The sequence below is a fragment of the Salmo trutta genome, chromosome 36 (assembly GCF_901001165.1).
Source record: "Salmo trutta chromosome 36, fSalTru1.1, whole genome shotgun sequence".
NCBI lineage: Eukaryota > Metazoa > Chordata > Actinopteri > Salmoniformes > Salmonidae > Salmo > Salmo trutta.
This window is the reverse complement of record NC_042992.1, coordinates 18,879,110-18,894,889: the sequence shown is the minus strand read 5'-3', so window position 1 is coordinate 18,894,889 and position 15,780 is coordinate 18,879,110. Positions and strand designations below refer to the sequence as shown.

The following is a 15,780-nucleotide window of genomic DNA, read 5'->3' as shown; positions in this document are numbered from 1 at the left end:
GGCAAGTATTCACTTTTTTCCTTTCAGATGTGATCCTTCAACCATGGGCCTATATCAAAATGGCATTACTATTAGCATGTTTGCTTCTACAGCATCAGGCTCCGTAATATGTACCCAGTATTCCAGACATCGATTTTGTTTCTTTGAACCTTGTACAATGTCTTTTTAAATTCTGCCAAGTGAGATTTTAAATAATCTTCTTTTAACAATCAGATCTGCATTTGACCTTAAAGTCAGTTGCAAACATACTGTAGATGTTGTCTTGAGAGAAGAAACATTTACAAGCAAATCATTGAATCAATAGTAAAGTTGCTTCCAAACACTTTGTAGGGGAAATTATATGCAGGGTCCCAAGTACATACAGCTAAAAGCTAAATTCATATTGAATGGCACTGCCACAACGCAGCAAAAAGTCTATCAGCATCCCTCAACCATTACAGTGTCAAATGTTCAGTAATTTGGAGTGGAAAGCCCTTCCCAAAAACTCCACATTAATATATCGGGCTGTACTTTATGCATAAAATACTCAGGACAGACATGTATATGTAACTCTAGCTATATAATTTATTGTAGTTATCTTTCCTTTCTTTGATGACTAAGCAGTGAGCAAGACCAGCGTGTCAGGTGCCGTGATTTAATTATAAAAACAAATTACACCATAAAATCAGTCATTTAGTATGCAATCCCTTTAGCTCTACATTGGTATGGTTCCCAGTTAAGCAGCCAAATGCAGTTTAATTAAGCAATAAGGCCAGAGGTGGTGTGGTATATTGCCAATATACCAGGGCTAAGGGCAGTTCTTAAGCACGACGCAACACAGAGTTTTTGGGCCACTTAATACCTGGACACTGAAGCTGTGATTGATAGTATACGAAGGAATTTGAAACGGTCTTGAGACACTTTTATAAAGACTTACCAAGACTTTAAAGACACAACCTCTAATTTCAAGTTCTGAAAGGTCCAATGCAGCTGTTTTTATCCCAATATCAAATCATTTCTGGGTAACAATTAGGTACCTTACAGTGATTGTTTTAGCAAAGAGCAATTTCTCAAGCAAGAATTTTGCTAGGACTGTCTGTTAGTGGGGAAAACCAAAAACCATCTGTTACTGGCAGAAAGGTTTGGAACTCTCATTGGTCTATTAAATAATTTACCTTCTTATGATGTCACCAGGCAGGCCAAAACTCCATCCCACCAAAACAGGCAGACATTTCAGGTAGTCTTTCCAAACAGCTCTTACACTAAAAGGGTATTATCATAATTTTCACAATTTTACAGTATTATTCCAACCTCATAGTGTGGAAATAACGTACCAGTCAAGAGTTTGGAGACACCTACTCATTCAAGGGTTTATCTTTATTTTTACTATTTTCTACATTTTCTACATCAACAGTATAAAATAACACATATGGAATCATGTACATAGTAACCAAAAACGTGTGTCACGCCTACTCCCGCTCTTCCCCCCTGGCGTTCGAGGGCGCCAGGCTGCCCTGCATTACGCACTCCTGTCACCGTCGTTTACGTACACCCGCCTTCCCTCGTCACGCGCTTCAGCGACATTGGACTCACCTGGACTCACTCAATCACCTGTTTATTACCTCCCCTATATTTGTCAGTTCTCCAGCTCTGTTCCCTGCTGCTGCGTTTGTCATATGTCCATGTTACCCGTGTGCTGACGCTGTTCCTGTCTTGTTCTATGTTGGTTCCCTAATAAATGTCTGACTCCCCATACCTGCTTCTCCTGTCTGGCGTCGGTCATAACAGAATGCAGAAGCCATCACACAAAGCATTGGGGAGTACTGGCATTCCTGCTGGTGGTGACGTCGGTCCTGGGTCGCCGCCGATGGAACCGGATCTGCCCAGCCAGCTTGTTGGGCTTCCACGCCCTAGCTGCCTCGAGAGGTTTGGCTCGGAAGGCGCCCATCCCACCTCAGGCCTCAGCCGGATCGTCAGGTCTTGTTTGCCCAGCCGGCCCATGAGTTTTCTTGTTTTGTTGGTGACGTTGGGCTTGGATTCCGCCGCCGATGGAACAGGGGTTACCTAAGCCAGCTCGTCGAGCTTCCACGTCCTAGCTGGCTCGAGAGGTTTCCTTGCCTTGGTTGGCTCTGCAGATTCCCATCCCACGTCACGCTCCGCCGGATCATCGGGCTTCCATGCCACAGCGGGATCGACAGGCGTTCATGCCTCAGCCGGATCGTCAGCTTCCTGTGCCTCAGCCGGCTCGCCAGGCTTCCGCGTCCCTGCCGGTTCGTGGGGAGTTTACCCCCAACCGGCTTGCCCAGCGCCCATGTCTCAGCCAGCTCGCCCAGGTGGGACGCCGGGTGGCGCCGCTAGAGGGGAAGGGTACTGTCACGCCTGCGCCCGCTCTTCCCCCCTGGCGCTCGAGGGCGCCAGGCTGCAATGCATTACGCACTCCTGCCACCATCATTACGCACACCTGCCTTCCCTCGTCACGTGCTTCAGCGATATTGGACTCACCTGGACTCACTCAATCACCTGTTTATTACCTCCCCTATATTTGTCCATTCCCCAGCTCTGTTTCCCGTTGCTGCATTGTTTGTCATATGTCCATGTTACCGGTGTGCTGGCGCTGTTCCTGTCTTGTTCTATGTCTGTTCCCTAATAATTGTCTGACTCCCCATACCTGCTTCTACTGTCCGGCGTAACGACCGACCAAATATACATTTTATATTTGAGATTCTTCAAAGTAGCCACCCTTTGCCTCGATGACAGCTTTTGTACACTCTTTTGTACACTCTTGGCATTTTCTCAACCAGCTTCACCTGGAATGCTTTTCCAACAGGCTTGAAGGACTTCCCACATATGCTGAGCACTTGTTGGCTGCTTTTCCTTCATTCTGCAGTCCAACTCATCCCAAACCATCTCAATTGGGATGAGGTCAGCTGATTGTGGAGGCCAGGTCAGCTGATGCATCACTCCATCACTCTCCTTCTTGGTCAAATAGCCCCTACACAGCCTGGAGATGTGTTGGGTCATTGTCCTGTTGAAAAATAAATGATAGTCCCACTAAGCGCAAACCAGATGGGATGGTGTATTGCTGCAGAATGCTGTGGTAGCCATGCTGGTTAAGTGTGCCTTGAATTAAAAATAAATCACAGACAGTGTCACCAGCAAAGCACCCCACCACTTCACACCTCCTCCTCCATGCCTCATGGTGGGAACCACACATGTGGAGCTCATCCGTTCACCTATGCGTCTCACAAAGACATGGCGGTTGGAACCTAAAATCTCAAATTTCTACCATTTAGGCGTTCTCCTCTGAACAGTTGATTTTGAGATGTGTCTGTTACTTGAACTCTGTGAAGTATGTATTTGGGCTGCAATCTGAGGTGCGTTTAACTTATCCTTTGCAGCAGAGAACTTTGTGGCCGTCCTCATGAGAGCCAGTTTCATCATAGCGCTTGATGGTTTTTCTGACTGCACTTGAAGAAACATTCAAAGTTCTTGAAATGTTCCGTTTTGATTGACCTTCATGTCTTAATTAAAGTAATGATGGACTGTTGTTTCTCTTTGCTTATTTGAGCTGTTCTTGCCATAATATGGACTTGGTCTTTTACCAAATAGGGCTATCTTCTGTATACCATATGTGCTATTTCATAGTTTTGATGTCTTCACTATTATTCTACAATGTAGAAAATAGCAAAAATAAAGTAAAACCCTGGAATGAGTAGGTGTCCAAACTTTTGACTTGTACTGTATATATAAAACTCAGAAAAGAGACATTTTTGACTGTACTGGAAAACAATTACTTTGGAAAACATTCTAAACATGAACGTTTTTATAAATGAGGGCAGTTGCCAGCACCTCTTTCAAAATTATAATTCTCACAGAAGCTGATGTCACACTGTGTGCTCACCATTTATAATGCTGCTCTTTGCATTAACTTTAATCATAAATACACCCAGGAGAGAAATGTATTTCAATGGTGCCATTAGGTTTAGTATGGCTCTCATCTGAACTGATAGCACTCATAAAATGTGTCTTTGAGAACAAGGTCATCCTAAGGTGTGTGAGGTTGGCCCATGCGGTAAGATTTTAACAGTGAGGAGGCAAGACAATGAGAGCAGATTTTTATGCCCAGGGTGAAGCTTTTATTTGGAAGTGAGGAATAATGCAACCAAAATAACAAACAGGCTGATGAACAAAAAGATAGTCCTAATAAACTTATATGGATAAACTCATAGTTTAGAGTACTCAAAAGAAAACCCCAGGCTTCAACAATGCCTGAAAATCCAGCAGCATGCCAAACCATTACCAGTCTCTGTCTCACAAAAAATAAAAAGACATGAGTTTAAATAGCACTTCCCATGATGCATCTGACCAATGAGAGACAGCCATATCATGACGTCAATTAACTTTGTGTTCTATTAATCTACTTGAACTTGTTAGATACAGTTACATTTTACATTTTAACACATATGCGGTTATTGTACCAATTGTACAACTACTGAATTGATGAGTGTCAATGCAATCTCTGTCCTACTCGTGTTGGACACAGGGGACCGTCAGATAGGTTGGTCTGCACCGTGTGTATCCAATCTGTCATCAGTGATGGTTCACACAAGGGTTATGGGTGACAGGCAGCGAAGCCGCTCCCACTCCGATCCACTCACTGACTGAGTGAAGCAGCAAAGGTTAATTAAGCAGGGAGGTGAAATATGATCATCACATTGTCTTTTCCTTCATCCCCCTGATAACAAACGACCCTGCAAATACCTCGTAGCCCGATTCTAGCCCAGTGAATAATCTGACACGCCAGACAGAGGACAATTACAGTAATCTATCGTTGACATGATGGACGAGGGGATAAGATGCCCCAGGACTGGTGCTGAGGAGATAACAATACAATTTAGTGTTGAACGTTGTCGTCTCAAAGATCATCCTCACATTTGTTTTTCAGTTGTTGACAACACTACAGGTGTGACATTGTGACAAAAAGGTTATGACAGAAGTGACACTGAATCTTACACTGTGATGCATATGTGTTACATTTGGCTTTTCATGGCCGAGATCCTTCAGTTAAAACGATCCTGACCTTGGGTGTCCAAACATTCTTGAGCGGATCAATGTCTGCAAAAAAAAGAAGCAAGTGTAGAAATTAGAAACTGAAATGGTTTCAAGCCTTGCTGCCCATTAACGTCCAGATGGGGCTCAATGATAGTATTTAATCCAAGAATTCACTCTAGAAGTAGACTCTTTAGACTCTTTGCATGATTCAGTATACAATCAGGTCTTAATTTCACCCAAATGTTACAAATGCGCTTCCCTGCCCTCCCGGACAATATATTTAGGAAAAGTGGCACTCTAATAGTGCCCCAAAATATCTAATGGCTATCGCTTTCAAGATACACTGCATGGCCAAAAGAATGTGGACACCTGCTCGTCAAACATCTCATTCCAAAATCATGGGCATTACTATGGAGTTGGTCCCCCTTTGCTGCTTTAACCTAGGGGAATGCCTCACCAATATCCAATGGTAGAGTGTGGCGCGAAATACAAATACCTCAAAAATGCTATAACTTCAATTTCTCAAACATATGACTATTTTACACCATTTTAAAGACAAGACTCTCGTTAATCTAACCACATTGTCCGATTTCAAAAAGGCTTTACAGCGAAAGCAAAACATTAGATTATGTCAGGAGAGTACCCTGCCAAAAATAATCACACAGCCATTTTCAAAGCAAGCATATATGTCACAAAAACCCAAACCACAGCTAAATGCAGCACTAACCTTTGATGATCTTCATCAGATGACACTCCTAGGACATTATGTTATACAATACATGCATGTTTTGTTCAATCAAGTTCATATTTATATCAAAAACCAGCTTTTTACATTAGCATGTGATGTTCAGAACTAGCATACCCACAGCAAACTTCCGGTGAATTTACTAAATTACTCATGATAAACGTTCACAAAAAAACATAACAATTATTTTAAGAATTATAGATATAGAACTCCTTTGTGCAATCGCGGTGTCAGATTTTAAAATAGCTTTTCAGCGAAAGCACATTTTGCAATATTCTGAGTAGATAGCTCGGCCATCACAGGCTAGCTAATTTGACTCCCACCAAGTTTGGTGCTCACTAAACTCAGAATTACTATAAGAAAAATTGGTTTACCTTTGCTGTTCTTCATCAGAATGCACTCCCAGGACTTCTACTTCAACAACAAATGTTGTTTTGGTTCCAAATAATCCATAGTTATATTCAAATAGCTCCATTTTGTTCGTGCGTTGAGGTCACTATCCAATGGGTGATGTGTGAGCGCATTTCGTGAGAAAAAAAATCAAAATATTCCATTACCGTACTTCGAAGCATGTCAAACGCTGTTTAAAATCAATTTTTATACTATTTTTCTCGTAAAATAGCAATAATATTCCAACCTTGCGATGTTATATTCATTCAAAGGCTGAAAGAAAAAAATTGAGTAGTCTAGTGGACGCGCATCTCCAGTGTCACTGTTCCCAGCCTGACCACTAACAAATACTCCTGCTGTTCTTCTCCCAGAGACTGCAGACACCCCATTACACTTTCTGGCGCCTTCTGAGAGCCAATGGAAGCCTTAGAAAATGTCACGTTACAGCACAGATGCTGTATTTTCGATAGAGATGCTACAGAAGGACAATAAATTGTCAGACAGGGCACTTCCTGTATGGAATCTTCTCAGGTTTTGGCCTGCCATATGAGTTCTGTTATACTCACAGACACCATTCAAACAGTTTTAGAAACTTTAGAGTGTTTTCTATCAAGATATAATAATTATATGCATATTCTAGTTTCTGGGCAGGAGTAGTAACCAGATTAAATCGGGTACGTTTTTTATCTGGCCGTGAAAATACTGCCCCTATCCCAAACAGGTTAACTCTTCGGGGGAAGGCTTTCCTCTAGATGTTGGAACATTGCTGCGGGGACTTGCTTACATTCAGCCACAAGAGCATTAGTGAGGTCGGGCACTGATGTTGGGCGATTAGGACTGGTTCGCAGCCGCCGTTTAATTCATCCCAAAGGTGCCCAATGGGGTTGAGGTCAGGGTTCTGTGCAGGCCAGTCCAGTTCTTCCACACCAATGTCGACAAACAATTTTTGTATGGACCTCGTTTTGTGCACGGGGGCATTGGCATCCCCAAACTGTTGCCATAAAGTTGGAAGCACAGAATCATGGCGAAATAATGTATTTTATGTTGTAGCATTAAGATTTCCCTTCACTGGAACTAAGGGGCCTTGCCCGAAACATGAAAAACAGCCCCAAACCATCAATCCTCCTCCTTCAAACTTCACAGTTTGCAATATGCATTCGGGCAGGTAGCGTTCTCCTAGCATCTGCCAAATCCAGATTAGTCCGACGGACTGCCAGATGGTGAAGCGTGATTCATCACTCCAGAGAATACGTTTCCACTGCTCCAGAGTCCAATGGCGACAAGCTTTACACCACTCCAGCCGATGCTTGGCATTGCTCGGCCATGGAAACCCATTTCATGAAGCTCCCGACCAACAGGTTTTGGTCTGACGTTGCTTCCAGATGCAGTTTGGAACTCGGATGTTAGTGTTGCAACCGAGTAGAGACAATTTTTATGAGCTACGCGTTTCAGCACTCAGCACTCCCGTTCTGTGAGCTTGTGTGGCCTACCACTTTGCGGCTAAGCTGTTGTTGCTCCTAGACGTTTCCACTTCCCAATAACATCACTTACAGTTGACCGAGGCAGCTCTAGCAGGGCAGAGATTTGACGAACAGACTTGTTGGAAAGGTGGCTTCCTATGACGGTGCCACATTGAAAGTCACTGAGCTCTTCAGTATGGGCCATTCTACTGCCAATGTTTGTGTATGAAGATTGCATGGCTGTGTGCTCGATTTGATACACCTGTCAGCAACGGGTGTGGCTGAAATAGCCAAATCCACTAATTTGAAGGGGTGTCCACATACTTTTGGCCATGTAGTGTAAGTTAGAGTGCCCATCTCAGATGCTTAGCAGAGAATGCAAGATTTAGTTACTATGACATAAATGAAAAATAAAACTTAGCTATTCATTTCAACCCCATGCACTTTGCCAATTAAATCCACTGACCAGCACTTGAGCCAAACATAGTATGTCATATAGAAGGAAACACTAAAGATCCAATGCAGCCATTTTTATCTCAATATCAAATAATTTATGTGTAAAGATTGCTTACCATAATTGACTGTTTTCAATTAAAATTGTCCAAAATAAACAAAAATAGCTTCTTAGCAAAGAGCATTTTCTCCAAAAATAATTTTGCTAGGACTGTCTGGGAGTGGTTTGAGTGGGGAAATTAGCTGTTTTTGGCAGAGAGGTTTGGAACTCTCTTTCTTATTGGCCTATTAACTAATTCACTGCATGGTGGCGTCACCATGGAAGGCCAAAACTTCTTCCCGCAAAAACAGGCTTTTTTTTTAAACAGCTCTTACACTAAAAGGGCATTATCATAATTTACACAATTTCAAAGTATTATTCCAACCTCAGAGTGTGGATATATATATATAAAAAACAAGGAAATCACGTTTTTCACTGCACTGGCTCTTTAATTAGGATATGTTGTCAGGTCACATTTTTGTTGTGTTATCAAAGATGTCAACAGTTTGTCAGGGGGTTTTGTAGTGTCTCTGGAGATTTCATTTTGACATTTGAGTTACAATGTGCATGGGGAAATTGCTAGATTGCTGAAGTTAGCAGAACTGAAACTGCATAAATAAACATAATTTTGCACCAATCTTGGAAGTAATAAATCTGAACAATACATTTTCTATATAAGGTTCTATAGCTCCTATATCAGCCCCCAATAAAGAATATCACTGCCCCCATAAGCTAGAGGCTATGAGAGAATGATCAGAGCTTCTTTAAGTTGTTATCGGGCACCAATTTCAACTTGAATTTGCTTTGTCCACTTAACTCCATGCTCCAAGTGCTACCATTTTCTCCTCAATACTAGTTGTAGTTTACTACAAGTCCTATTTCTTTAACCTTTTTACAGTGAAGGGTTTTCTAACAGCTTCACACCGTTAAACTACCTCCCCTCACTACCATAGTTCAATTATGTTCTTTTAACCCACCTCCTCTCACAGCTCTAGTTCAGTTAGGTTCCTACAATACTAACGTGGCTTTATTGGCCCTTTAACCTGTGGCCTTTAGGCAAGGTAGAATGAGGTATTGAATCCTAGGTTGCCAGGCTACAGCAGAATTCTCTGTATATATTTCTGTCTCACCCAGTTATAGTGTAGTACCGGCAGCAAGATTATAGTACAGTATAGTACACACTGCTTTTCATTTCTATTCTCATAAATCCCCAATAAAGTCAAAATAGCACAAAACAAGTGGAAAATAGATTCCTCAAACACATGGTTGATTAAATGTATGCTCTATGACAGTGGTTCCCAACCAGGGGTACTAGGATCCCTAGGGGTACTTGAGAAGACTCATGAGACCATAGGCTTACTGCTAGAATGCACATGAGGGGGTACTTCAGGGGTACTCCTGGCAGAGAAAAATTCAGTTGGTGTTACAGTAAACAAAAAAGGTTTGGAACCACTGCTCTGTGATTTGGTAGGTAACCATTGTCTTGGAGTCAGACTGCATTTTGATTTGCTAAATTAGAAAGACATGTTTTGATAAGAGATGGTTGCCTTCCTCCTCGTACATATCCTTTCTTAATCATTCTATGAATGACGAAATGTCACGACTGAACAGCAGATATCAACCAATAGGCAAGCTGTGCGAGTCGGCATAAGACAAGAAACGCAAATCAATTTTAAAACCTGTTGAGGCCACGGGTTAGCAATGAACCCTGAGACGGGATTGCTAGCAAGGCTGGAAATTCAAAACATCAAAAATCTAATAATTTCAATTTCTCAAACAATCAACTATTTTACACCATTTAAAAGATAAACATCTCCTTAATCTAACCACATTGTCCGATTTTCAAAGAGGCTTTACGGCAAAAGCATAAAGTTAGATTATGTTAGGACAGTACATAGCCACAAAAGTACAAACATCCATTTTCAATTCAAGGTCAGGCGTCACCAAAAGCAGAAACCAGCTAAAATTATGCACCAACCTTTGACAATCTCCATCAGATGACACTCCTAGGACATTATGTTATACAATACATGCATTTTTTGTTCCATCAAGTTCATATTTATATCCAAAAACCGCATTTTACAGTAGCTGTGAAATTCTGATTTTTTTCTTCTCTGAAATGCTTCCGGTGAACAACGTTACAATTTTCAAAATTACTATTCGAAAACATTGGTAAATTATAATATTGTCATTCAAATAATTATAGTTTAACATTTCGTAAATGATACTGTCTTGCCAGATTTCAAAATAACTTTACTGGGAAATCACAAGTTGCAATAAACCAGGTGCTGTGCTAAGAACAATAAGCTAGCCTAATTAGCTTAGCATCATCTTGTAACCATGTCATATCAATAATACTATTGTCAATAATCCATTATCTTTGATTATCTTCATCCATTGGCAGTTCCAGGAATTCCAGGTCCACAACAAATGTGGTTTCTTTTGACAAAGTTCATAATTGATGTCCAAAGAACTCCAAGTTGTTCCATGTTGTTAGCGCTTCGGTGGCTACTAAAAAGTAGCGCGGGGGGGGTGTGTGAAGTCACGGCAAAAAGTTTAAAAAGTTACAAAAATAATCTATTTATGTTTGTTCAAACATGTCAAACGTTGTTTAGCATCAATCTTTAGAGCCATTTTTAACGTGAAACATCAGTAATGTTTCAACCCGACCTCACCTGTGTCTAGAAAAACGTTTTTGAAAAATGTCCCGTGTCTCATGATTGCGCAGGTGCAGGCCATAATGGAAGTGACGACATCCCACGGATGTCAACTTCAATGCATTCTTATTTGCTCCCTGTTAATCATGGAAGCTTCAAACAACTTTATAAAGATCGCTGACATCTAGTGGAATCCGTAGGAGTTGCGAACTGAATCCTTTCTCACTATGGTATCTAATAAACAATGACACTAAATAGTACAGCCACAAAATTCTCATTTTTTTAAAATCTATTTTTCTCAGGTTTTTGCCTGCAATATGAGTTTTGTTATACTTACAGACACCATTCAAACTGTTTTAGAAAATTCAGAGTGTTTTCTATCCGAATGTGTTAATAATATGCATATCCTAGCTTCTGAGTTGGTGTAGGAGGCAGTTAAAAATGGGCACGTATTTTTTTCAAAATTCTCAATACTGCCACCGTGGCCCGTAGAGGTTAAATTGACTAATTTTAGCTTCTTCTGGCACAGCATGGGAATCAATGTATAATTTTTGGCTTTATTTATTAATGAAAGAATGCTGACCAGAGGGCTATAAAATGGGAGTAATAAACCATTCAGGTTTGAAGGTGCCATTTGTCAATCCAACATAGTGCCTGAGGAATGCCTTGGGTCTTTAAGGCTGCGTTTGAATTGGTCTTTTGACTAATCAGATCAGTTCTGAAAAAGATCTGATGTGAAAAGATCTGATGTAATTGGTCAAAAGACCAATTAGAGGAAAAAATGATCACAATTTGGGCTGCCTGTGTAAACACAGCCTTACATAGTTTACATACTGTATCAGCACAAAGAAACTCGTCGACTGATTTATCGCAAAGCAAATTAACCAGATCCAAAGAAAGGACATTAAAGCATGGCAAATGATGCTGCTCAAGTGGTGCTCATCGGTGACCATCGAAGTGTCACCCGTAAATTAAGAGGCAGATCCCTCACAGATTAACTATAATTAAGTAAGTCGATTACATGTCATTATTAAAAGAGTCCATCATCTGTGCCATTATTCATGTTGTGCACTGCTTGTACGGAAGAGGTACTGTCCACTCTAACTGAATATGCGATAATACCAGCTTGAATGACTTTCTGTTATTCTCAGCTGTACACACTGTTTCTGACATGAGGTACTATTGGGGACATTGGACTTTTTGAAGAATTTCAAGTGAAAATATAACATCTAAGCAAGTAGTAACATGAACCCACAGGTCTGCAGAAGCTTTGAAGCATACTGTACAGTAGCTGCCCATTGGTCAAAAACTGGTTGAAAAGTATAAATCTGTGTGATGACGTTGAATCAACATGGAAAACTGATTGGAATAGCAAAGAAAAATTAAGGGAATTTCTAATTTTTTTCACCCAACTTTTTACCTAAATCCAATGACATGGTCACAGTTTATTTCACGTAGAAATGCAAATGAAAACTAGGCATTGAACACTTTTTCCACACAAGTTGGTCTGCTCATAATCGGAATTACACAACCTTTGATGTCTGAAACTCTAAGATTATGTTTTTAATGCAATCTTTCCCAGTATAAGGGACAGGTTGACGTGTATTGGGATGAGTCTTGTCCTTGAGGCAGAACTGAGCGAGTCTACATGGTGGGCTAGCTGCAAAGTCAAAATGGGTATATTGTAAAAATTAGCTTTTTGGTCTTAATTTAATGTTAGTGTTAGGCATTAGGGTTAGCAGTGTGGTTAAGGTTAGGGTTCAGGTTAGGTTTAGGTTTAATTACTTTTATGACTTTGTGGCTGTGCCAGCTAGTGACCACTCAGAGCTGCCTCCAGAACAACATTCATGATGAAGATCTCAGCCATCTCTATGTCAATATTCTGAAAGACAACTGGCAGTTGTCAAAAACCGTTGCGCCTCTCATTCTGTCATTCAGTGAAACATGTATGGACATATCATAATGAATTTCACCCCAGACTTCATCTTTGGATCAAGATGTTAAGAATGACTGAGCTCTATATTAAAAAAAAAAAGATTCTCATATTTTTTTACGGACAAGCTGAATCAGTGAAGCCAATGTCAATGTGCTAGTGTACCTTTCTGTGTTAAATGTGTGAGGCTGTGAGGGTTGCCCTGAACTACGGAACCATATGAGAGAGAGAGAGAGAGAGAGAGAGAGAGAGAGAGAGAGAGAGAGAGAGAGAGAGAGAGAGAGAGAGAGAGAGAGAGAGAGAGAGAGAGAGAGAGAGAGAGAGAGAGAGAGAGAGAGAGAGGAGAGAGAGAGAGAGAGAGAGAGAGAGAGAGAGAGAGAGAGAGAGAGAGAGAGAGAGAGAGAGAGAGAGAGAGAGAGAGAGAGAGAGAGAGAGAGAGAGAGAGAGAGAGAGAGAGAGAGAGAGGAGGAGAGAGAGAGAGAGAGAGAGAGAGAGAGAGAGAGGAGAGAGAGAGAGAGAGAGTGAGTGAGATGAGAGAGTGAGTGAGTGAGTGAGTGAGTGAGAGAGTGAGTGAGTGAGTGAGTGAGTGAGTGAGTGAGTGAGTGAGTGAGTGAGTGAGTGAGTGAGTGAGTGAGTGAGTGAGTGAGTGAGTGAGTGAGTGAGTGAGTGAGTGAGTGAGTGAGTGAGTGAGTGAGTGAGTGAGTGAGTGAGTGAGTGAGTGAGTGAGTGAGTGAGTGAGTGAGTGAGTGAGTGAGTGAGTGAGTGAGTGAGTGAGTGAGTGAGTGAGTGAGTGAGTGAGAGCCTCCACAGCCTCACACAATGCTACATGCTTCTTATCCCACCTATTTTCCATATCCTAATGTAATCCTTCATCATCCCATGTTATATCTGACAGTGAATCCATGGGTACTTTTTAACAAAAGCGTTAAATATGTAATGATAGATGTTTGGGGTTTTTGAACGCATACTGTTTTGGAAAAGAAAACATTTATCATGATGTTTTTACACATGTTGAATGTGATCCTGTTGTTATTATTATTATTATTGTTATTATTATTATTACGCTTGTCATTCCTCACAGGGCTTCTGTTCAAATGAGCTGAAATAGTGATGAAAGCCTCCAGCACAACACCTGAAAATCCCTATTTTGCTCAGGGGCAGTGTGTGTGTGTGTGTGTGTGTGTGTGTGTGTGTGTGTGTGTGTGTGTGTGTGTGTGTGTGTGTGTGTGTGTTTCTGCATGTGCGTGGACGTCTGCACTGTTATGTCCCGACGTGCCATTCTGCGGTGTAACAAATCGGCCATTCTGTTGCAAAAAAAACCTTGAAGTCTTCTGCCCTGAAGACTTTTCTGAGGATTGTGGCTAAAGGCTGATCCATATTGGCTGCTGTACTCTACCCTGGTCTGGTCTGCCGTCCTACAAACCCCCCCCCCCCCCCCCCCCCCACACACACAATAATTTCAAGGTTGACAAATGAACAGAAGCCCTGTAGGCTACTTATATATTAATATCTTTCTCCTCCTCTTCTTTTATCTTTTCATTTTAGCTTGCCTATTTTATTTCTGCACATTATCCTTTGTTGTTACCTGCTGCTGCTATGATTTGTGCTCTTCTTCATAAGCTTGGGGGATGGGTTTCTTGGTTTTCAATGCTGATCAGTTTATTTGGAACCTGTTTTACCTGATTTCATGTTTTTGTTTTCTCTTTAACTAGTGAAAAGGTCTGTAGACTTTAAATCTAGAGGAGTAAAATTATTCCCAGGAAAAGACAACAGCAACAAGTTTTCTATCTGTGAGTCTACCCTTTGTTACTCTGTTATGGTAAATCTGTGATTTCTGTTTTCCCGTGTGTGCTTGTGCGTGTTTGTTTGTCGATGTGTTTCATGTTTTCAATAATTTGGTCATTGCTTTGTTTGGACATCGTAACCTGTTGAATGCACGATCAGTCCCCCAGCCCACTCATCATGCCTTGAATCAATAACCATTGGTCTTGTGCAGCATCAATAATGATAAGGCATATGTGCACTGTGCAATCCTGGTGGATGAAGGTTTCCTTGTCCGAGCCAGAACAGCTAATCTGGCAGGAGAGAGTACACCCCCTGGACAGGACACTAGTCTATCACAGGGCCTTATCCCAAATCCATCTCCTTAATGCTGAGTGCAAAGAAGAGAGGCATCTGGCCTCATTTTGATATGACTCAAGAAGAGCGGCATCTGGCCACATTTTTGGTATGACTAAAGCAGGGATCAAACCCACAACCTCCTAATCTCAGGATGTACATTAACCACAAGGCCACTGAGTTGATGTGCAATCCTGGAGTTACACCACCATCCAAAACCCAAATGATTGGCTTCATGCCATCAAGAAGATATTCCAAAAACAATAATAATAATTCTGTTTGATGATTAGGTCACAATGGCTAACTAGCCAGGGGAAGCCACTGTTCCTAATTTTCATTTGCAGACCCTGCAGGCTGAATTAATTAAGAAAGATGTGCAAAATGAATCAAGCAAGCTCAGATTAACTCTGTGTGAATCACACATATTGTTTGTGTATCAATTGTATTACGAGGGCATTGGCTCTATCACAAGGACGTTCTCTGTATTAAACGATAAGTACCCTCAGCAGCATCCTAGGTTTCAATGCAAGAATTGAGTAGTTTTGTCGTGACCATCTGTGTTGCAGTATAATCCAACTGTATTTTAGCACGGTATATCACTATATTAACGTGCCATGACCTCACAATGAACCCAAAGCTCAGCTGTGGTACTACCAAGTCATACGTGTGTCAAAGACGACAGAGTTAATAAACAGAAACGCTTGAGTCAAGTTAGCTATATGTGTTTGTGTGGATAGGAAGATAAATGATAAATTAATGAATGTTATTAGTGTTCTGGTGAATAATGCACTCTTGAGCTCTGGCCGTCCTGTGCTACAGTGCACGTGTGTGAGTCGATGTCGCTTAAAGCCTGTTCCAAGGTGTAGCATATGCAATATTGATTTGAATTATCTGATATTAGGGATGCATTCCACTCCTCAGACTGGGTAGTCGATGCAATTTCCCTTATTATC

The 15,780-nt window shown here is 41.3% G+C and overlaps 1 protein-coding gene across 2 annotated transcripts in view; it reads left to right on the top strand.

Moving 5' to 3' along the window:
• The window catches only part of LOC115175584 (CUB and sushi domain-containing protein 3), a 670,680-nt gene that overhangs the window by 301,754 nt on the left and 353,146 nt on the right, over positions 1-15,780 (top strand). For both annotated transcript variants that reach the window (XM_029734929.1, XM_029734928.1), the window contains one exon: positions 14,422-14,499. In XM_029734929.1, the coding sequence (XP_029590789.1) occupies positions 14,422-14,499 (78 nt within the window). The remainder of the gene's footprint in view (positions 1-14,421; positions 14,500-15,780) is intronic.